The sequence below is a fragment of the Hylaeus anthracinus genome, unplaced genomic scaffold (assembly GCF_026225885.1).
Source record: "Hylaeus anthracinus isolate JK02 unplaced genomic scaffold, UHH_iyHylAnth1.0_haploid 4, whole genome shotgun sequence".
Lineage (NCBI taxonomy): Eukaryota > Metazoa > Arthropoda > Insecta > Hymenoptera > Colletidae > Hylaeus > Hylaeus anthracinus.
In genome coordinates, this window is record NW_026535289.1 from 9946721 (window position 1) to 9971885 (window position 25165).

At 44.0% G+C, this 25165-nt stretch overlaps 1 protein-coding gene across 3 annotated transcripts in view; it reads left to right on the forward strand.

The window, feature by feature from the left end:
- The window catches only part of LOC128894757 (uncharacterized), a 356479-nt gene that overhangs the window by 177130 nt on the left and 154184 nt on the right, over positions 1 to 25165 (forward strand). For all 3 annotated transcript variants that reach the window (XM_054156731.1, XM_054156732.1, XM_054156730.1), the window contains exons 4-5: positions 19248 to 19448; positions 19880 to 20831. In XM_054156731.1, the coding sequence (XP_054012706.1) occupies positions 19248 to 19448; positions 19880 to 20831 (1153 nt within the window). The remainder of the gene's footprint in view (positions 1 to 19247; positions 19449 to 19879; positions 20832 to 25165) is intronic.

The window sequence follows — 25165 nt, forward strand, 5'->3', positions numbered from 1 at the left end:
GTGGTCCATGAGATCGGCCGCGGCCTCTCACGTTCCCCGTCGAGTGAAAGAGCCTCCAGTTCTGTCGCTTCGCGCGTCATCGGCACGAAAATTCACGTAAATGGCCACCCCAGGATATATGTGCTCTTCTCCTTATTCACGCAATCCAAAGGTCGTTGAATGCTCGTTGAAAGATTTCTGAAGAAACAACGTGTAGAGGGTTGTTACACCTCGACTCCTACAGTTTGTTCACTTGGAACGAATGTGGAACTTATACTTTATTGCTTCGAGAATATCGATGCATTTCAATCTAATCTTTTTCTTCATTTTTGTTGCAGGTACGTATGCGTCAATTTGTACCGTATTGATAATTCTTGCCGAGTAACACGGGGTAAGTGCTACCACTAGGTCAGTTATCAACAAGTGAAGTATTTCTTTGATAAAGTAGAGTACTCTGTCGATGAGACTCGGAAATGCAGAATTTCTTGATTGATAAAGCTGATCGCGCTATCAGCAAGTTCTACATTGCCGAGTCTTACACAATATTATCAACAGTTTCCCCTACCTTATAGGTTTATACTTTCAACATAGAAATCACGGATCTAGCTCCTCATTGATCGTTCCTCTTGCACACCAAGCAGCTTCATTTCTCTCGGCGTCGAATTTATCGCGCGTCGCTTCGGCAATATTTGCACTTAAATGGGAAGAGGTTAATCACTCGTCGTCGACCTCTTCAACCGGGGCCATCTTCCTCGCCAGTGGTTTCCGCGCGAAAATCGCTCGCTCATCGTTGGCGCTTTCATTGTCAGGCCGTTAGAAAACCATCGAAGTCGATACCATGCTCGCGACACACACGTACACGCGCATACGGCGATTTCTTCGGTAGACCTATAATTTAACGCGTGCTGCCAGGTTTTCCTCGATAACCGTTGGCCCACTGGCCGGCAACGATTATTTCACACGTTATACCGGGTCGTTCGATTCAATTTCCGGTCCCTGTTTTCATTTCGGCACGCTCTCCCCTCCGGTTCCCCGACTTTCGTTCGTCTACTTTCTCGTGGCTGTCGACAAGGATGATTTTTTTTTGTGAATTTTGGGAATGTAGGTCAGTGGTTTACAAATGGTTAGGAGTATTTAGAAAAGGCTTCCTAAGGAAATGCTGTTTGAATTACTTGCTTGAAATTAAAAATTAAAGTAACATAGGTACGTCAAGATATAAGTGGTACGTTGTTACATTCTTTTTTCATTCGGAAGGATATTCCTTTAAAAATTAATTTCGATATACTGACTTTACCTTTTCTTCATGTTTAGTGCATTACAATTTTTAATCAAGAATTCTTATTCTATTTTTCAAAGTGTCATGCACATTCTAGAGAACGTAAAATCTAGTTAAAACATTTATAGATCTCTTCTTTACATTCATGCGAGCCTCTATCTATTTACATCCCTATCAATATACTTCCACAATTAAACCACAATCCACCCAAACCACAAAAACAATTAACCCCGTTATTTAAAATCAAAATAAATTTCGAAACAGATTTCCTCCATAAATCTCCCAACTCCGTACGGGAAGATAATTGATAACCCACCTCGACCTCGCGATACTTCATCCCCATCGCACGCTCGCACACCATACTTACTCGCTAAATCAACAATTAACTCGATTAAATTCCAACGGCGATCGGGGTTTCTCGTGCCGGTAATTATACACATTGTCATCCGAATTAAACGTTTCTCTCGACGAGCGTTTAATCGAGCCCCTGTAACATCTTCCCGGCCGAGACACGAAATTAATGAACGGGGCCCCTTTGACGTCTACCGATGCCGGAACGATCGATCGCCAGGCGTAATTGCGAACGATATTCGCGAACAATCAGTGGGGGGAACGTGGTTCCAAACACGTGTGGCTGCATCGGTATGCAAACCGGTCGTAATTCATGCGGCTGGCCGGCGCTTATGAGTGCCCCCCGCGGGTTTTATGCGCGCGGCGTTTTGAACAATGAAAACGGCTCTACTGAAATATTGTAATGGTGGACCGTGATGCATCGCTGCGGCGCCCTCTGTTCTCACGTGTAGCAGGATCTTTGATTTTCGCGTGGCATACCGGAAGTATTGCTGCACGCTGACTGGATATCGTAGAGCATAGATCCATCGTGATCTTTCCTTTCATTCGATCCTTTAATTTGGATTTTAGTAGCTCCCATTTGGGGAGAGAAAGGCTTGAAGAATTGAGTGATAAAGGTTTGTAAAGTGGATGCTGAAGGAAGGTGATATACCAGAAGAATCTTAAAAATCGTTAAAATGATAAATTATTGTTTCCCGAATCCTTAGGAATTGTCACCGTGTTTGAATACACACTCAAATTCATAATGGTACAAATAAAAGCAGTTATATCATCGTGTCCACTGTACCGTGGAGGATTTAATCTTAACTTTAAGAAGAATTCGAAATGTGTACTTCGGTCGTCCATAAATAAAATCGTACCGGACCCAGAAACTCCAATGCGACAAAGAACACCTTTGCTTTCTCTCCATTTTCTTATCTTGGCAATTAAGGCACACCCAAACAATATATATATCGACGTATCATTTATTACATAAAATTGCTCAATCGTCCAGATTACGAGTTCTTGTTTTACGGAGTCGCAGCGACGGCAAAGGTGGGCAAAATTTTGTTCGAGTAATAAATAACAACCAAAATCAACGTAATTTCTGACCCATATTTTATCGCACAGGTCAATTTTTATTTCAGTATATTATATCATCCTGCACGAGATACTGGAGATTAATGAAAGGAGAAAATAAACTGTTACTGTTTCTTAATAATTAAGTGGAAATTCGGGTTTAATCTCTGTTATTTATTATCGTATTACACAGTCAGTTTTGGAGTGCTTGAAACGCTATACTAAAAAAGTTGTTCCAACAGGATTTACACCTTGTTATTAAGAAAGAAAATTATCTGCTCTTGACACTTCTTAATCTTTAATTTTCATATGCATTGTTAAAGCTCTAATTTTAATTCAACGAGTAACGGATAACTGTTCACCTTTTGTAACGTTCCTCGGAATTGTTGTCTACATAAAAACGCCCCTCATCTTTCGCTAGCGTAAACGTTTCCTCGAGCGGCGTGGCCGCGTTGCGCAATGCAATTTCGCGCGCGTGTGACGCATTTCTCTCGTGCCGGTCGGTAACATACGTGCATCGTCGCGGCGATTTCTTTCCTCGCGTCGGATCGAGAGCCATCTCGATTATGCAAAAACAATTATCTCCGCTCACGTATAAGGAGCGCAATTATTAAGCCGGTTAAACGGCAGCCGGCGTAACTTGCGAAAGCGGCATAAAACCGTGCGCGTTGCGCCAGCGACTTCTCCCAGTGGACGTTCGTTTCATCCCCATTTTTTTCCCCCTCGACTGGTTCTCCAGCGATGAAAAAAAATATTAGACCCTCCGAGGCGACATTCGTGACATGATTTGTTGGAGCTCTTGAGCAATATAGGGTAGAATTTGAATTGTGGTAAAATTGTATTTCATCTCGGAAGAATAGAAATTGGATTATATTATTGTTCTTACTATACGTATTATTATTCTATTTGTCATTGATTATCGCAAGTGTAGTTGGCAATATTTGTTGAATGGTCCCATAGCATTTTATTCAGAGAATTATTCTTCATGTTACTCTTTATATTTTGATCTACCTTTGCTCTAATTTAAAAAATAATAGCAACCAAAATAATTGAAAGAAATTCTATAATACATTTGTTTATTCCTTACCACCAGTAGACACCTAATAGTCGACAGTAATGTTCCTCATCTCTTGACGAATTAGCGCAAAACACATTTTTACTCCAATTTGCCAAAAAAAATAAATAGCCTAGAAATTAAAACTAGCCAAACAGGAAACGTATACCGGAGGTAGGCCATTCATGGTTACTACGGTACGGTGACACAGGTTTACGAGCAGCGTTCGTGAAACGGCAAATCGATTATGGCTGGCCAACACTCCTATGAATCGGTCGTTAATTCCGATATTCCGATATTATAGCGCATTGTTCATCCATTATCCCGCTTCTGCTCCGGACTCGCTCGATCGTTATCGCGGGAACGGGCCTAGCGGTTCGTTAAATTAACAATGAATTATCCAGGCAATGCATTCGCGTTCTTGCGAGCACGCGAGGGAAGATCTAGAGGGTAATTTAAATAACTTAAACCTGAAGGAGAGTTCGCGGAATTAGAACAATGATGCGTTAAACAAAATCTTGGAGCCTATCAATGAAATACTAACATTTACACGTAGACATTACTTCTTGAATTTGCATTTTTAAGTAATAATTTTGTAATAGAATTTGCATACAATATTACGAGAATTTTTAGACAATATTCCATACTTTAAAACTCAAGAGTGTTGGTTAATTAAAAATATCAAGTTTCTGCACCGGTACATGTTAATCCCTGGAGTAAAATAGTGATAAAATCAGTAAAATGTACTGATTTTTAAATCTTCCACGCATTCAATAGTCTTCATTCAATCACAACTAACCTAAACGAAATGAAACCACAAACAATTAATTTAAAACAAAAATCTCTCTCGAAAATTCCTCCCCATAAAATTTTAGCTTTCCTATCCAATTCTCGCTATCAATAAACCAAAGAATCTTCTAAAAATTCTGCATGGAACATCGCTAACCCGCCGTTCCCACCGCGACGGCAAAAAGCAGCGCGAAGATCCGATCCACGAGGTCTGTTAGCAGGATAAAGATCTCAGCAGTAATAATAGCAACAGTGACAATTGCATCACGGTAAATACTAGCATTTGCGAAACAAGCATTCGCGCAGAAGCCGAGGCACTCCGAGGGAAGGCATTAAGTACACGCCACCGATTCCACTCTGCGGTGTGTCCCGATCGAACAGATGAATAATGAAGTTCCTTTCATCGCGCTGATGACCGGTTGAGAGAACCCCGCCGCTGTTTTTACCCCCGGTCCGCCTGGATGACACATGTAATAACAAACTGCACGCAACCGTGTCGATGCAACGCACGAAGCACGAAGTCGTGGGCTGGCGTTCGTCCCAGCAAAGTATAGATCATCGAGTCGAAGCGATTTTCGACCGGTCGACGAGTGCGTTCGAGCTGCTTTATTTGCTGCAGTTTGTCGAGAAGCGTGTCTACGAACACTTCGAATCTTACTCAAGGACTCCGCCGCTCGAGGAAAAAGTGCACTCGAGTTCCGGATGGATAGATCATCGAACCCTGAAGACCTCCGCTGCGGTGGCATCGATGGCTGTGGTCTGCAACAGAGATTGCACTGTCGGCTATCTGCTCTTTTATTTTCGTTGAGATTTGTTTTTACTGCGGAGATGTGCGAGGGTGTACGCGCAAGATAAGTGGAATATATGTTGGCAGTTGTGGAACAGAGGCAGAGTTCTGCTTGAGTACTAACTAGCCTGAAGTTTTGAATGGGTTAGGTCATTGGAATATTCATTGAATTAAGAGTAAGTTCTTGTGAATTAAGTAGTTTGGTATGGCAGCTTACAAATCTGAGGATCTATGACTTCTAGGAAAAGATTTATTGTAGCATCTTTTCCTTAGCGGTAGAGTTAGGGAGATTGGTCTCAAAGAGAATAACCTAATTAACTAGGTAGTTCCCACGCCTCAAATAAACTATTCGATCCAATAAATTAATGACTATGCAAAAGAAAATGGCTTCCTCTACCCAGGAACGTTTTTATTTTCCATCTCGCCGAGCATCGTCGAAACAACACAACTTACATTGAAACGCTCGAAAGGATCCTCGAGGGGGGTACCCAGGACTGATTATTTTGCAACCACGTAACCTAACACCCATCAGAATGCACGTAACTGTACTTGCCACAGAAAAAGAGACTGAAATAGATACTGCGCCAGTTGCACCCTGGTCACTGGATCGCCGCTGGATGAACGGATTCTCGATAAAAGCGAAATAACAGCGATAGAAACGAATGAATGGGAAGAGATTACCGATTTGTCGACGGTTAAAGGAATAATGAGACCTGGAGGGAGCTTCAACGAGGAGGAAAGGTAGCGTGCCACGGAGGAACGAGCGTTCGTAATGACAGTACGCGGCTGGGATGCATGCGTGCACCTGGGGAGGCTGGCCTGAGGTCCCAGGTAGAGGAAGATGGCGGATGGTTCCTCGTCGTGTCCCTTACGGACCCGGCGTTGCTTCGAGGAAGCCTCTTTGCGAGAGATTGCAACTGTGGATCGCCTGGGGTTGAGCGTTACGAGGCCTCCGGCGAAATATGTAATGGGCGATTTAGTGGTTGCCTCGTGTGGACAACGAGGACTGATGGACCTCTAGCACTTTGTAGGCATTTACTCGGAACGAGATACATTGCGTTTCTGTGTATCCTGAGGTGAACTGAGCAATTGGTAGCAGCGCAATACGAATATTAAGATGATTAAATGGAGGGATATCCATGGATATAGCCTTCCTTGAACCAACATGTACAATAATTTATTATTCGAACGGGAACAAGTATTTTTGTTCGAAAACATTCTTGCACCTTGGCAGAAGGCATCTAAATATACCCACAAAATTTGCAATCCAGACCATGAAGAGTTTCCTTGAAAAAAAATGTTTAATATCATCCAATTCCTTAACTCGAAAAAGATAGATCTCCTACCATTGTTTAGAACTTAATCCAGACCGAACCCATGAGTTGCATACTGTCTGAAACACCTCCTACAAGTATGTTTTACTCGTGATAATCGGGTAACTCGGGTCTATACTTTACTCGTGACCCACGGAATCATCCAAATTGTCTCGCAGTGGAACAAGACTCTCTCACACTTAAAGTTCGAAACGAGCTTCGGGGAGCTATAGTGAAAGAGCCCCACCGCGTTGCAACCGCACCTCTATGGAGTCGAAGAGCGCGTTATTAACTGCTTAAATGAAGACACGCCAATTTACAACCGCGCCTCGAACCAGTTGACGGGCGCGTTCAGGCTCGAAAGCATTCATCAGAGCGCAGCGAAATTCTTCCATGGTTACGCCGCGTAGCTCGTTACTACGTGGTTATCCTCTATTTTCCACCAGGTATCCGGCCAATGCAAATATCACGGTGCTATGAAGTTATTATGCCCGTTAGGTACGAACTTAAACGATGATAAAGCGTGGTCTCGCAGATTTCACCATCGGAGAACAGTGTCGAGCCGATTCCGTCCGAAAGGAAATTAGCTCGACCAGCTCTGATCGATGGACGCGATACTCCAAAAATATGTATTTTGGGGAAATTAGATTGAATCGATTGGTTTTCATTTTATATAAATAAAATTCCTACCAGGTATTGGGAATTCTGTTGCGAAACATTTTCAGAGTCAGGATAGCACCACTCTCTAAAGTCTGGTTATTTTAAAAATTATTCATTTTGTCAGCATACAAAAAACATGTTTTATATCATAAAAGCATGCTAAACAACCAGTAGAAATCTCGAAAGGGTAGATTGTATCGTTTACCTCTAATGAATTCCTCCAAAATGTTCATTTGTCAAACCCCTTTCTTTCTTAAAAAATAACCATCACCTTAAAGATACGTTGCAAACACGTGGCATATTGAAAGCGTCCATGACAGAGGTTAAAGTCACCGCGCCGTGAACTTAGCTCCACGAGAGGATGCGGTCGATTCGATAATCAGAGGCAGGATGCGTCTATCTAGGGGGAGACGTGGCTGATCGTTCGCCAACAAAGAATGCCGATAACGAAATGATTGGCAGTCCACTAATTAAACGATGCAATTTACTTGCACGCTCTATATTTAGCTGCGATAATCGCCAGAGCTCGTTCGCGAGAGTTGCTTCAATGGAAATGAACTGCGGAGCTCGTTCGTCCCAACTACGCCCGACAACTTTCACAATCTCTTCCGACGCGCGCGAAACGCTCAGATGCAAACAATACGACACCCAATCGCTCATAACGTATCTAATGTTTATTGACGACGGTTATTCTTTATTTTATTTTACTTATTTAGCCATTTCGTTCGTCGCGAATGAAGACTAGAATCATAAACCACGGCGATCAAACTGGAGGAACCAATGGGGATCGAGAAAGCTTTCTAGTTTATTGCCCGACGATTGGACGAGTTAACGGACAGATGTCCAAAGAATAAATTGAAAGATCGGGTTGCAACGTTTTATTGGGTAGTTGTTCCTTTGTTCAACTGTCAGATCTGTTGCATCGGAATTCTCTTGTAGAATTTAGATTGGAGCTACATGTTTGCAGGTGTTTGATGAAGTTTACGAGTCTGGACTGGTTGCAATTCATTGAACTGTAAAGATAAATTCTAAATGTTGTGGTGATTGTTTCTTTGTTCCTTTTACATTTACACTCTATCTTCAGAAGTTTGGTTGCTTTTACCACTTATTGACTATGAGTGATTCAAGATAGACTACGCAACAGATCCAACATACTAAACTCCTTATTTTGGTTAGGCCAACTAGATACATGTCGAAAATCTTTTTTTTTTATAGCATATTCATAAATCTTCAAGATTATGGCTGTTATCAGAGGTGTCTACAACCACACAAGGTCTCAATCCCTGAAAACCACGATCACAACATGCCAAACTCCCCTCATACCCCTCTTGGCAGCCCGCGGCTGTGTCATAATCAAATCCTTCCATCATTTAAACCTGCTTAACCCAGCGCATGACATCTCCACGGACTCCGTACTTTTACACGTTAACCATACTCGCTGAAGACCCGTGCTTACATCCTCAGCTCACGAACGGTCCATTAGTCGTACGCGTGCCCTTTCGTTCACTAATGATAGCCTGTCGAGTTTAGAGCCAACTATCCTCCGCGTCTCAGCATTTCGTCAGTCGCTTCTTCCAGGAAATCGGCAATCCACGGATTCAGGTAGGGAAACGTGGCAGGCAGGGCATCGAGGATGGTGATCCAGGTTGAAACTGCGACTGCCTCGCAGAATGGATAACAATCGCGATAATTTTACCCGTGAGAACGATAATTGCTACGGGGATGGGCGAGTTAATCGGTCGCCATTATATCTTCATCTAATGTCACATCGAATAATGAGCTTGTTGCATTAGCCAGGAAAGATGGCGGAGACGGTGGACATACTGTAAATTACCTTCTTTGCAGTAGTACCCAGAAGGCATACTTTTATTGCTTGGTTTTAGAGGGTATGAACCTCGGGTTGACTTCTTCAGGATCATTGTTCGATACAATTAATTATAGGCTGTTGTGGCCAAGGATACTCTGGGCTTCCCTAATTTGAAAATGGAGAGAAATTCGATGGTAGTTTCTTTTTGATCTTAGAAGTGTCTTATTGGAAAGTTAGGGTCTATGATGGTACTTGAAGAAAGCTCATGCATCGAAAAACTCAGAATTCTTGGGTGGAGTTTGTCAACAGGGATCCAATGAGTGTAAGTTCTGCGTATAGTGTTCAAGAGCTTCGAAGTTTCGCAGCTTCTAACCTCAGCAAATGCAAATGGATATCGTACTCTTGCCCCCAATAAAGAAAGAAAACCGTTATTTATTAACTTTACCAAATACTCCTGATGCTATATGCCAAAGAACAACTCCATAAGCGTTGAATGTTTTCCGGGTGAAACCGCGAGCCGATTCGCGATTTCGTTGCTCCGTTCGCGATCGATCTCTGACACAGTCGCGCCGCGGTTGGATAGGATCTGTTTGGCGACGACAATGTCGAAAGTTGCCTCGATTTTCTTTCGCGAGCCGCCGGAACTCGTGTCCAGTCCTTATCTGTCACGTGTGAGAGCGCTGTTTATGATATCTGATCGGTACGCGACGCGGTCGCGCTGTCGCGTTGAACGTTTATCTCGGCGAATGATAGATGTCCAAGGATTTCTTAATGTTTCCAACGGTTTTGCTGTGCTGGACGCGGAGTTTCGGTTCTGGGGCAGACTTCCTGCATAATTAAAACGGAAACTTACCGAGGAGGCCCTGTCGTAGACCTGGGGAGTCTAGAACTGGAAGTACGACCAACTCAAACAACTTCCAACTTCAAAGGAAAGAAAAAAAGGATCTTGCTACATTATAGATCAAGTGGGCACATTCCTTTGAACACACTTTGCTCTTTAAACTAGAAGTACAACCAACTCAAACAACTTCTAATCTCAAAAAAAAATAGAAAAAAAGAATCCTAGTGCCTTATAAACCGAGTGTACACATATTCCTCTGAACACTCTTTCCCCTCCAATCTCAAATAAGTCTTGGTGCCCTTAACAATTCCATCTGATTCCATCCAACTCTCTCCGATTCAACACGTTTCCACCGAAACGAGCATCCTCGGATACAATTGCGTTCGAAAGCGACGCGAGGAAACTATCTCGATGATCAGGGTCAGATGGAGACGAGTCGACAGGACAGCGACACTCGTAAAGCAGCTGTGGATCGCACGGATTAAACCGCGTCAAAGGGAAAATCGCGCGAAAAAGGTTGCCGTTGGAACGAGCGCGAGCGAAGCTGGTGAAACGTGGGGAACGCGACTCGATCCGACAGCCAGTGGTACGACACGGGGATCGCGATAAAGCGACGTGTTAATCGGTATCCGCGATCGCCCCGAACGGGACTCGGACTTATTAACTCGATACCAGCGATGAATCGATCGTAATTCATGAGACGAATGCTCGAGAGAGGTAGCCGGGTACGCATGTGATCGCAGATATCGCGATAATGAATTGCATCGTCGCCTCAAATGAGCCCCCACCTAATGCCAGTAAGTGATCAGGGTACCTTGCCAGCAGAATCCAGCAGGATTCTTCCGCGCAGAGGCTCCTGGAACGCTTAACGAAGACGTTAGACGCGATTCTTTAATGGGGAAGCTACCTCGGACGGGTGACAACTATTGCCATATTTAATTTAACAATTTTTCCGTCGGAAACAATCGGCCAATAGAAGATTTATTCCCAGTGGTTTATTGTACATGTATCGAATAGAAAATAATTTTTTATTTAGTCTTTTTAGAATGACTTTCTAATTTGACATAGCGAGATTTTTATGTATGATTAGACACAAGATAAAAACCCAAATATATTTATTTTTTACGCGATATACTGCTATTCTTTACCTCCCTTAATGGTTTATACTTTTTGTAATCCATCTATCGCAGCTGATGCTACGTTCCCTATTCAAATATCAAATTCAATCCTGAATCACAATTGAATATTCTTACATAACGTCCACAATGTCGTCGATTTATCAATGAAACAAATTATAATATACATAATGGGGGTAAACTCACGTCTTCGTTTCAAACATCTTCGACGATTAACGTACGAAAGAGTTGCGCAAGGGCTTAATAACCACGTCTCGAGTGTTCGTCGCGCGCTCGCGAGGAGAACTGACGCTGACACTAATTACAGGTAATCGTCATCCGTTATTTAAAACTGCATTTACTGATATTACGTAACGTCGATGATCGTCGCAGCTGTACGCCGTCCACGCGACACCCGAGGATTTCACTCTCTCGAGTAGAGGCCTTCTGCGTCATTCCGTTGTAAATCGCTACATTTACTCGAAATTATTATGCCGAGTTATTATGAATGAAGATTGTTAAGGCAGGGGCTATCGTAATATTAAGACATTATTATTATATATAACGTTAACATTAATTAATGAATTATTCTAACGTTAAATCACATACATCCCCGTGGGAAAAATGTTCGGAGAGCCTCCAGTGTTCCTCGAATCGTTACTTCTGGTCGCGTCCAATTACTCATCGCTTAACCTTTCGTTCTCTAGGAAGTGTTCGGCTAGTAGCTGCGACTAATCGCGGAAGAAACGTTCCTTCAAAACGACCACTAAATTGCCGTCAACGTTTAAAACGCGTCGAAGACGTCCAATAAGGAGCCATCAACGCGTAACAGAAAAGTCTGTCTGCGATATTCCATCTGGTCCGACGAAGACGTTAAAAATTTACGCGATGTTCACCGTTTCTTAGTCTAACTACAACTTGGGAGGCATTAGAGTCTCTCGAGTTGTCCTTGTCTCTTTCCCCGTCGGTCGGTTTATTTCCTCGTTGGTCCGTTCTCCGTTTACGGCGGCGAGCGGTTCGTTCGTGAAGGAATTATAAGAATTAATACGCGAGCCTCTGGAAACATTCGACTGTCGCTTTCTCTTTATCATTCGCGTTTAATTAGTCCGCGGATACACGCCGCGACACGATGAGAGAAATTCCTGAACACGCGAAACGTACATTAAGCGCATCGTTTTCTGCTTCCGATCGTTCTTTCGCGGCGAGTATGCGCTCGAATGTGGGAAAGTCGAATTGGGATGCTCGCCGTTTTCCGTGGACGCGTGTTCGTGCTTTCGTTAACAAAGATGGTCTTGTAAGTAATCGTCGCAGCTTTTAAACGGCAGGTGCGAAAGTTGGAGTTAAAGTGATAAACCACCTTTGACCGATATGTTCAACAATTTTTTTGTTGAATACAACCGACTTCATGGAAGATCCGTTTACTGGCGTTTATTGTTCGTATATTGGATGATAAGAAAATAATTTTTATTTGGATTTTTTAAATGGAATAGAGGAGTTGGAGCCATTGCGCAGTACAATTGACGAAGAAAGCAGCCAAGGTATTTCCCGATGCCGCCATCGCGAAATCGTGTACACGGTGGCTTCGTCATGCGCGGAGACAAATACACGCGGAGTCCCACGCCAAATAGGGCGAACCGCGGAATGGAGATCCATTGTGGAGTCATTTGAAAAGCCGCAAAGGCCTATTGCGCGTGTCGCCAGAAACGAGCGGCTCTACGCCAACGCCGAGGCGGCAGCGCTAAAAGACATCCTGAGACCTAATCTGCATTTTAAACGAGCCGTGCTCTCGTTGGGCTCCTGCGTGCGCGAGAAGGGAATCTCGCACGCCACTCTTCGAGGCACGTTGTACGCTTTTGTACGCTTCGTATTGCTTTCTCCTATCGCGTGTTCGCCGCTTGGGACATTGAATCGCGTTTCATGGAAATCGTGTACGCGCGACGACGGGAAACGTTTTTGGGAGACGAGATGATTTAAGAAGAGGAAGATGTTAGGCGAGTGGTGTTGTAGTGGTTATGACATCAGAATGTGGGGGTGAGGCAGTACGATTATGATAATGGCGTTGAGACTTCACGGTACCTAGACGAGCTAAACATAACATAAAAGCTACTAACTTGGGAAGATACAAACTTGAGAATTTCCTCAGTTTAGCAAATGGTTTTTTTGCGTTAGATTTTCTTCAATGTTGCAAAAGTTTCTTTTCCATGTGACAATATGCTTCTCGCTTCACCTCGCTGTTTGATCTAGCACATATGTCCCACTATCCTGGACGAGAGCAGTTAAACGATCTGGATCTTTATCACGCCAGATCCACCATGTGTTCAGCCAGGATCTTGAAATCCCTCGACTCCTGTATGAATCGAGCAAGCACTGTTTCACTTATGTATATCACTTTGCAGCGAGTATTTGCCCAGTAGCACAACGTGGCTGTCTTCTAGGCTCAACTTTGCTCCAGTAACATGCACGGAAGTCGTCTGTTCACGTCTGGCGGGGCACGCGTGAGTAGTAGGAACTAGGATTAACGAGGCTTCGTCAGTCGGTTACAGGCGTCTGTCGCTCTGACGGCATCCGGTACAAGAGCCCTTCTTTCGCGTTTGATCGTTTATTACGAATTCTATCGTTCGATCGAACCAGTACTGTCTCGGTGCTCCTATTTACATCAATGTTCCTCGTCGTTCTGTTCTGTGCGCTTACACTCGTCGATTTAGATCGGACGATTACACGGATCATTTTGAAGGGGACTCGAAGTGGAAATCTATGCGTTTCCCCTAGGACTATGTTAAAAATATTTGTACGTAATTATATTTAAGAAAATGTTGAAATTGCTTGAGTTACAGTCGTTTATATCGAAGGTTGCCACGCTAGGTCGCCATTTTGTCAATTCTCTTTTAATACTTTTCTCTTTAATGTACATTATAACTATTCCATATTGAATAAAAAAACAAAACGAATTTTCGATGAATTCGGATCAAAAGGTCCATCCCACTCGACGTGACATAGAATATCAATTTCGAAACAAATTAAATAGGACAATTATAAATTTGACAGAATCTTTCATATACACGTATCATACACGTACACCTTTCACATACAAAGAAATCTTGAAAACGTACCCGTTTGGAGTAAATATACAAGAACCCTTCCAAAATGATGCACTTAAAAGAATTTAGTTTCTCGTCATTAACAAGCATTTCACGACATTTAGTACCGCCGAAGAGTGTGCACGTTCGAGTACCTCCGTTCTGGAGATCAGCCGTCCCCGCGCCAGGAAACAATAAAGGCTCGAGGGCCTGGAACGCCAGCCAGCGACTCGTAAAATCGTCGTTCCCAAGTGGAATATTGCACGCGGGCCGTGTTATATCACTCGTATCGTCGCGATTCGACTCGTAGGCGCATCGAACCTGGCCAATGCTTTCACGACGCTTTACGGTCGGGCTTCTCGCGGCCGCTGCGAGCCAACGCCGTGGCTTAACGATCCGGAGCGCGGGCCCGCGGACTCGGTGAACGTTTGATTTACACGCTTCCTATCTCTGAGTATCCGCCGTACGTTTTCTTCGGAGGCAAAAACACCGAGAGGCCTAGGCGCGACGTAAATTGAAGGGCGCTGCATCGGTAAATCACGGCGCAGTGAAAGCCTGTTAGTTTCGGCGGTAGATACATCTCCACGCGCTCAACGTTTACCGCTAATGAGACACGCCGGTGACAGCCACGGACCTCGTTTCTTATCGCCTCCATCATAAACGTCCAGCCTCTTGTCGACGCGCCGATTCCGCTCTCGTTGTCGCCGTCCATGCTGATTGCTCGCCGTCCGCGTTATGGCGTTCCCTATCCGATGAAATTGTACGATATTTCCCCCCACCCTTACTTCTACCGGTCCCATTGCGCGATAGCCGACTTTATGAGTCGCTGCAGCGACACGTAAGGGGACGAAATGCATTGACTATTAGTTTTTTTGGAAGGGCACGAGGGCAACTTCATTCTTTAATCGAAGGACTCAATAGCATTTCAGTGAAATATGCTGGTAGATTCTTTTCTATGTCGGTTTGAACCTGGTCTGTTATTCGAAATTGTTAGTTTAACTTAATGTTCCCTTGGTAGATGATGTTAATTTCTCGTCAGGACATGTTAAAGTAACCTGGAAAGATGACGAGGTAAATCAGTTCACTTCTGAAGGGAGGAGATGCTCAGTCAGTTGATAACACAGAGTGCTTACGTCGACATTGCAGAGCACTCCATCGGTAAAGCTTGGTCATGTAGAGCGTTATGTCAGTAAAGCAGATCGTCCTGCTGGTAATACAGATCATTTAGATGCTAAAGCAGATCCTTCCATTGGTAATGTAGAACACGTTGTCCACATCTCCGCCAACTCACACTCCGAAAAACACTGCCATTCGGCCTCTCCATCCGGGTGGTCAGATGTTCGCCAACACGTGACTGTCGGGGCACCGTCGAAGAGAGGAAACAATGAACCCCGGTGCATTGTTCATTCATTTCGCACTCGTAGCGCTGAGTCCCGGAATCTGGGCCAGTTCCTGCTGGCCCCGACCATTCCTGAGCTACCGTGTTCGATATAAACACGCCAAAGAAAACCGCAACACGTGCCACGCGACAGTGCAACACGCCCGTGCTTAATTAAGCCGCATTCCCGCCCCGATTGCGCAAACCTCTCTTCCCCTCTCTCGCGATATGATCTCGCGACGCCGGTGGACACTTGGCGATCGTCACGCGTGAGAAACGCTTTTTCGCGATCGGTATCGAAATTCCATCAGCTTTGCCGGCATTCGAGCCGTCCGACGATTTTTCCCTACGCTCGCGACTTTATTAGAAACATTATTTATCGCTACGATAGCGGATACCCTTTCGGTATCTGAGCGGCGATCGGCGCGCAAGGTAGACACAATAGGCATTCATGCAACGATCACTGACAGACCTTATGGCGAATTAATTCAGGTAACGGATTCTCGAACGACGAGAGCGACTCGTAGAAAATGAGAAGGATGGGGCGTCTTACTACTGGGAGATTTGTGTCGTGGTTCTGAGTGTTTTGGTGTAGTTTGTGTAGGTGTCTGCAGGTGTCTTGTTGGGTAGAGGAATTTTGTTGCTTTAGAAAGTAATATGGCCAGATGTCAGGGTCTATTAGGTCTGAGGGTCCAATAGATTCTTCAGCTGAGGTTATGATAATTTTTTTTAAATAAATAAGATTAATTCCTCGTCATATGAGGGATCAGTGAAGCACAGAAAATATTACACATTGTAACCACTTGATGGTTAATATTTTTCGAAGGACCCGTTTAATTCACATACCCCCGAAATCTTCAATCAAGTACCACAAGTGAAATAAGAATTCATAAATTGAATAATTAAGGAAGCGGAATGCCATCAAGCAACCTAAGGAACTCACTGAACAGAGTCATTCTTCGGCACCTTTGATTCCTGATTCAGTGATCCTTCCTAGACCCACTTTCTGCTTCTTTTCTACAATTAACTTACGTGGATTCGAGACATCGAGTCTCTCCAAACGACGCAAAATTCCTACGGAGCCAGAGGACGATAAAAACTCGCATACCGTTGCGGAATCTTCGTCTCATTTAATTGCCAACAGTCGGCATGCAGGGGAGGTGTGAGCATTCTACCGCTCGCTTTTATCCGCGCGTTGCAGCGTCTAATTGCTTACACTGTTGAGCCGTGCATCGACACACGTGGGCGAAAACACGAGGCTGCTGGAAGGAGCCAGCTCAGCCAGTGTCCTTTCATAGATTCTGACGATCGGCCACTGGAATCTGACGCTTTCCACGTTCTCGGCTTTTCTGAATCGCGAACAACTGGAAATTTCAATAGATATTGACTGGTGTATTCTAGATATCTAATGTAGACAAAAGAATTTGATTGTTGAAGAGGCCTGTAAAGTTCTTTCGAAACTTGTATAAATTTTAAATATTCCAATAGAAAGTTAAAATATATTCCCGTTGAAATATTTTCTTATTCTTAGCGTCGCACCGATTAATTTCACGGAGGAGTTATCTATCAAACACGTTTTCCAAGTTTATAACTTAGAGGAATGTATGCCTGATAGGAAGCAAGGCAAATCTAGTCTGTCCAGGTATAATGTGCGTACATATACTCGATTACTTCTAGTTTCTGCAACTTCATAATCCATCATTGTTTTTTTTCTTATCTATACCATAGATGCCAAGATTAAAGACAGATAACCACGCTTTCGTATGCTATTATTTATCAAACTCTGTGTCACATAATAGTAAAACTATCATTCTTATCGCGGAGAAGAAGCTCGTAATATACCTGGAAAAAGCGAATATCATTCTAGGAACGACATTGTCGTCTAAAAATTAACATACACGTTCCTCGAAACGCCGAGTGGATGTCGTACTAAGAGATTACACCGAGGATTGATCACCCATCACGCGTGGAATCTTGTTTCTGACAAAACGAAGGACCGAGCCAGCTGTCGTTTGAACTCGACGGATATCAAAAACGCGTTTACTTCGACGAAGAACGCGATTGTAAAGAGAATACCGGCTATAAACGCAGGTGGCGGTGATCGAGCGGCGTAATAGGCAGTGAAGAGCAGAAGTGGTAAACAGATTTATGGTACACAGCGTAGAATAAGTGTTACGAGCCGCACTTACAGGCAGATGATTGGTACTAGGGAAGGAATTCGTGATGAGTGTCGGGGAATCAGATTCTATGGCGCCGATCTTTCACGAAATGGAAAGAAACGAGGTGTTATGCGTAAATTCAATGAAAAACAGAGCAAACAAATTGGACTAAATAGGATATGACAAATTTCACGTGAACTAAAATAGATATAGTATACTAAATACTTGAAAAAAATTCTTAATTTTTGGCAGAGTTAGTGGTCCAGACTTTGTCTAGGCTACAGATGCAAGGGCTTGTATTACAATGAAATGCTACTAAATTAATTTGATTTATTTCGGCTCTTGATTATCACAAGACATTTCAATTTTCAAGCCTCCTGTAACCACCAAAAACGAACAAACGTTTTCCTTACATCTCTCCTTTCTTCAACTGCAACTCGTTCATCACAAGTCGACATTTTCAGTTCACCGTACCGTCCATGCACTTTGACTCGAGCTGCTTCTTTTCCGTCAGACCGCCTAACGCAACCGTAAACTGATTAAATTCTGGCCGCATTCCCGTTCGCCAGTAGAACGAGGAGAGAAACCGTGGGACGCCGCGGACGGGACATCATTTCGCATGGCGCACGTCTCCACAATTTTAGGGCGTATCCGCGTAACGTTGATTACTCTCTAATCAGCGTGATTAACGTTCCCTCCGCTGGGGGCTTGGCCGCAATTACTCTCCCTTTCGCGTGTAACTTATTTAGAGGAATTTCATTAGCCGCGAAGCTTCCGGCTCGGTTTTAATTAATCGCCCCGATTGTCCGAGGCCTTTCGAACGCCCCTCGCCAGGGAGTTCGAGGGATGGAATTGATGTGGGAACACGGTGTAGGGCGAATTACCGTCTTGCGTGTTTACAAGTTCACAATCTATGGATTTTTATTTGTTCGAACGATTAGCGCTGCGTCCGGCGACCTCGGGCGAGTAGCAATTTGTCTGCCCTGTTGAGCAACTCTGTGCAGGCTAATTGAAAAGCGTAGATTTTCTGGGATGGGAGTGTTCGTCGCCTTCGGGTGGAAAACGTACGAGAACGTTCCGAGGTCGCTATTATTTTGTCTCGAAGAAACTGTTTTATTTTTCAAATTAAGGAGACTCTTAGCTCTTTGAAGTTAGGTAGGTGAAAAACTTCCCATCTTTTGCTTGGCTTTACTATTTCATTTAAAATTCTTCATTCATGTAGCAATACTATGAACTAACGCTAAAAATACATTAAATGGAATTAGAAATGTATACAAATCAAAAATTTTATTTTTCTTTTATAATCACGTGCCTCAAAAAGTTAATCGATACGTGAAGATTAATTCCTCGTAATCCTCCATTGCATTTTACTTAATTCATAATTCATAGGCAGTGTTACTTAGCAAGTCTTATGAAAACGTTGCAGATAAGAGAAAAAAATTGCTCGCGAATCCTATCAGACTTACGTTAAGATAGTTGTATAGAAAATGGCAGAGTTTGGATCAGCAATAGTCTGTGTGACGTGATTTATGGCAAAACGATTCAATCGTACGATCAATAGCCCCTGACGATTTCGTATTAACGAGAGTGGTTTGTTTACAGGGAAACGAATCGGTGGTACCAGAAGGCTGGCCTCTGACGCTGGGCAAACGTGGCCTCATCCTGCAGCTAGAAGAGCTTGATTTCTCCGCACTGCGTATCGGGGAATGTCACCTGTGCATACGCAGCGCAGCTGCAGTTGCAACCACCTCGGGGAGCGGCGAAGCGGCCGCCGGTGAAACCGTCGAGCGGAATACCGTCGAGGTGAGTCACTTTCCTTTGTCATTTTTCTTTTTTTCATTTCGATTCACTGTCTGCCAGTCGCCAACATCCACCCGGTACCTAATGTTGCCGAACATCCTATTTTCTAGGATGACATTCCACTTTTTAAAAATTCTTAAAATCAAGTATCAAAGCACTTGGTATAGTCATCATAACTTTTTATATTTTATCCCAATTCTCAACTTTTTGTTTTATGGAGTTAATCGATTTGTCCAATGCACGACTCATATATAAACCTGAACAAATTCTTCCACCGCCTCCTCATTCAAATACGAAAATGTTCGAATTTTCCGCTACAGTTCGCCACTTAAACAGAAACTGAGGTACCTTTTCCGATCTTGCGAATAATCAATTTATATTTCCTCAAAGCACCAAGAAAAGTTTATATCATGAAAATTCACCCTTCTGCGTAGATCGCAGTGGTTTGGCGAACGACGAAGATGAGGGCCCCAGGGTTCCTCGGTTGGGACCGCGACGAGGAATTCATGGACTGGCGGGAGGTGTCGCGAAAGGGCCAGGGTAGTACGAGCGCAGCCAGCGGGAACCTGGTCGGGTCCCAATCAGCTACTACCGCGAAGAGCACGCGGGTGCGACGAAGATCCCGCGAGGAAACCCGCTCGAGAACGCGCGAGTCGGGCCACGCGTTCGAGTACCGTCGCGACGAGACGCGATCCATCGACAGGCTGGAGTTCAAGAGCTCGAACGTGACCGGTGTGGCCGTAGGCGAAGTCGAAACGGGCCACGCGGTGATGAAGTCCAGATCGACATCGAGCGTGGACACGTGGAAGGCGGAGCTTGACGAGGAGCTGAACGCCATTGCGACGCGGGCCGTCCCGAACAACCCTTCTAGTCTTTCTAGCGACGAGTATCGAGCCAAAGTGAAGAGGTACGCCAAGGTCGTCTCACCGACGACGATGGGAAAGTGCAGCGTGATCAGGAGCAGAGCCCTGTCCCCCGAGGACCTGAAGACTCCGCTTCGGTTGGACGAAGCTGTCCACGAGCGGAAAATAGACGGAAAAGCGGTCGACGCCGAGGACAGGCTGCAAAACGTTCGCAGCTTGGACAAGGTCAGCGACGACGACCTGCCCGTCTTCATCGGGAACCTCCTGTTCTCCGTGGAGAGGAAAATCGAGAGGGTCTCGCTGGACGACCTCACGTTCCCCTGTCCAGCGTGCAGGAACATAGACACCGACGACCCGTTGCTAGGGTGCAGGTGCGCCGGCGACGAGTGCAGTTGCGGAATTGGCGAGGACGCATGCGACTGTGCATCATCAAAGACGAGGCAAGAACAATCCAGGACCTTCGAGGTGGCGGGGATCAAGCATATCGACAGCGACGACGAGGAGGAGGTGCGGATGGGATTCGGTGAGTAATTAGTTTCAATGCTATCTGGGTTTCAATTGGGGGTGTAACTCGAAAAGGGTTAGTTAACTTTTCCAAGGTTGTACCACTCGTTTAGAGTATCTCGTGTATCAGAAGAAGAAGAGCAGCCAGTAGTATTGTTGATGCTTGTTGGAAATCTTAGATGACTCTATTAATCTACGTTTCATTAACTTTTACTTATACTACAATTTTTTTGTATTCTATATTTTTGAATATTATATTTCTATAATTTTCTAATATTTCGTATTCCGTAATTATTCTCAGCTTTTGAATCCACGAGAAAACTAAAAGAAAACGTTATAGTTTTATTCACATAGATAATCGTCTTAATCACGCGAATCAATAGCGTCACGCCTAAGAATCTTAGATAAGCCTGACCGATGAACCCACCTACGACAGATCCAGGTCACTATCGTGGGACGCATAATCGCCGTCCGCGACGAGCCCGGCTCTTAGAGCGACGCGTTCTCTCACGCATCGAAGTCTCCAGCGTTATATTTTCGACGAGTTTATCGTCCAACGCTCGGTAAGGTCCCATTCGGACGCGTGGAAACTTCCGATTCGCGTTTCATGAATAGTTGGCAGCGTCTACGAGCGCGACTCGACCGTCTCGAACAACTTCATACATTGGCATGATTTACCGAAGGCCCCGATGAACTTGAAATTCAGTCGGAAGCGGCGCGTGGGCGTCGCGCCGCTGTAAAGTGGCTACTTCGCATCACGGTGGCCATTGAGGTCCACGCGGCTTATGGAAACGTCCGGGGACAACTATACGACGTTCTACGTTGATTTTGATCGAAAAATTACGGAGCAGTGTTTAGATTAAAGAATGACTCGAGATAAATTGGTAGGTTCGTTTTGTAATTGATATTTATAGTTGTTGGAGGTCTATTATGGTTGTAGACCATGTTTGTAGAACGCAGGCATGAGTTGATACGTATGTCGAGAGGTTTGGAATCAAAGAAACTTCTTCGGAGGCGTTTAAGGTACAGATACATAGTTCGTCATGTTCTTCGTTTTGTTAGTAAATCCAACTCGAAGTATTCTTGAAGTTTCGCTCGTGTCTGACTGGCATGGAACTTCGACCTCGCGAATGCCTCCAACTTTACAAATTACAACGTACGTAGATCCTCGCGTTCGTATAATTGAATAAAGGAGTAGCCTCGTTTTTCACCGCGGAGGAGGCATCGTTCTTCGGATAGCGGGCCTGTCTTTCAGCACGCGAGTCGAAACGAAACGAGGGTTTTCTAAGACGGCCACCGGAGAACGACGAATCGTGCCAGGTTTGCGCGAGGTACCGTGACTCGGTCGATCTCTTTTCGCGTCCTCCCACGCTCGTCTTCCGGTGCTCTTTGGTGCCGCCGCCGACAGGTTTGCGAGGCCGAGAGATCCAGCGTCCAAAACGTTCGCCACCCACCCGTTTGCGGCGTGCCATTAGCGGTGTGTTTGCGGGCAACGTAACAGTGACTTATGGTATTTGTCTCCTTTTGTACACGTTATTACGTAATACGGACCTCGGGTTCGTCCTGCTTTTAGTGTCGTCGCGTAGGTGAACGGGAAACCGTTCCTCGGGCTCTCTCGCCTTTAATTTCGCTGGCGGAATGAAAGGAATTAGCATTCCTCTCATTGTTCGAATTCGACGAGAATCGCTCGGCGTCTTGGGTGACGTTACTTTCGCGGGGATAGAAGAATACCTGATTTATGGTCTTTTCTGGCGGGAGAGCGTGGCGAATGGCCCTGTCCGAGGAGATGGGGTGATCTCAGCTGATTGCTGAATGCATACGAATGTTTAAAAGGGATGTTTTAGGCACACTTTTAGGTGTTGCTGACGTGATATGGCGTTTGAAATATTGTTTCCTTTTTGTTGGAGTTTTTCTGATTTTAATGTGAATGTGCAGCCACTGTTAAGTAAGATTCTTTATTTTATATAAGCAATACTCGTTTTAAATACTTACACTGTGTTATTTGTATGTCATATAAAATGTTACTTTAAATATTGTCTTATAGAAGTAGCACTTATAATCGTGATTGATTAGTCATTTTAATTGTTCACATCATACTAGACTAGATTAATTAAATCGGTGTATCTATCATAAATTATCATTTTATATATTCTCACATAGGAACAATATCTAAAAATCGTGACTAAATAGCTATTTTAAATATTCATATCATGGTACCACAGTCAAGATTAAATGAAACAATATACACACCATGAAATATCATTTTAAACATTGCCATATACTATCAGCATTTAAAATTATAATTAAATAGTCACAGTAAATATTGTACCCAACACGGAAACAACGTCAAATATCATGACTAAATAACCACCTTAAACATTCTCATCACCTAACCAGCACTAAAATGGCGAATACTGCCGTAATGTCAATCGCCTTTGTCAACTTGAGTGACCGTGATGGGTTACCTTTAAGGTTTGCCCAAAGTTTCTTGACATTTCCGGTCTACCACTGTTTGCACCTCGAAACTGGCGAACCCGACCAACGAACGGAGTAATGAACTCGTCAATGAACGTCCACGTGGTAATGAAACAGGACAATACGCTACCGGATGTTCCCACCCACGGCCATCTCTATCCACCGAGTCTTAGGTTTCTCGCTAATAACGCGATAATTCTTGGCATTGTTTCACCGTGTTAAAATCTTCAGGTTCTCGATTCGGTCGAGGGTTCAGGGCTAACCTTACACTTCTGGGATCTCGTCTGACAGGCGAATTTTTATTTCGCGCGTATTTCTTTAGAGAGAAGGGGTGTGAGTTATTCTCTCGAGTCTTCCTCCACCTTGTAATTTAGTTTCCAGCGGTCATAGGTTGAACTGGGTACGCCGAACACTTTGCTGATTAATCCGAGAAGATTCAGGGGTTACACCAGTTCGATAAAGAAATTTACAAACTCTAGACAAATGCTGAATGACAATTTCTCGAGTGAGAGATTAAAAAGAACGTCCATGTTGGTTAGTCAAGCATTTATCTCGGTATCGTCTGTGAGTAAGCGAATCGATCACTTCGTACTATGGTTCTTTTTCCTGTCGGCTGTCTCGGATCCCTAACCTTAACCTCTCCGACAAGGTCAGCTTTCTAGGGATCGAGCAACCTGTAACAAGTACAGAAATTGACCTACATTGAAATGTTCCGCGACTAACTGGTGAGGAAACGTCGAAGTCGACGAAAAGCGTCCTTCACGGCTGTGACACAAAAGCGTGGAAACCGGTCGCTGGACGTCGAGCCGTGCCAGTCGCACTGTCAGCGTCGAACAACCTGTGTCAGGACTCGTCTGCCGAACGTTTAACGCCATAAGATCGGACGTGACTTTGCGCTGGCTGTCGCGTTTCATTAGCGCGCACCTTATTGTGCGGTACGGCTTCCCGTTCGCTCTGCCCACTCACTTCCCCCTATTTCGCACTCGCTTGGATCGAGGCTCCGCTTTGTTTTTGCACGAAAAATTGACATTTTCACGTATTGATCACATTTCCTACAGATTTTAGACGTGTATGTACCCTCAAAATAGGGCATTTTGAGGGAATTACTTTGAAGGAAAGGTATCTAACGCAGGACGTTCAAATTTGATGTGCAATAATCTTGTAAAATGGGAAACTATGACTGAATAACAATTTTTATAAATTTAATGAATATACTGAGATGCTGAAGAATATTTGAGAATAAGAGTAATAATCTTTTGGTGCTATTGAAGATTTACTTGGTAATGATGAAATTGAATACAAATCATTTGGAAATTAATAAATCACGGTGCCAAACTGTAATTTCTTTGCAAATTATACGTTCCTGAGAATGACTCATTTAATCATCCAACAAACCAGAGCCCTGCCTTAAGGACATAAATAGGCGCGAGCATGCTCGGTCTGAGCGCGCAGCCTACGCTCGCGAAATGAGTTATCTCTTCTTATCCGGGGCGGCGAGATCAAGGGAACCTTCACAGAGTCCCTCGCGATTTTCGACGGCGAAGGTAAATTTTTGGGCGTTCTTTTTTGGCGGAGGAGGAACCTTTATCGCTCCGTGGAGTTTAACGTGGGAGGATCTATCTATACTGGAGTGGTTCTGCAAAAGCTGGCTGCGATTAATTTCAACGTCTTCTGACATTGTGAATACAGCAAATGATCTCGTTATTTGTTTTTCTTTTCCTGATGGTATTCTATCAACGGAGATGCGCTTGTTTATTGCTGTGGACGTATAAAATGTTGATCAGAAAATTAAATACAGCTTTTCTACTTTTTCTTTTAATTAATATTCTTATGAGGATGTGTAATTTAAATGTCAGAAAAATAAGTACAAAATCATTA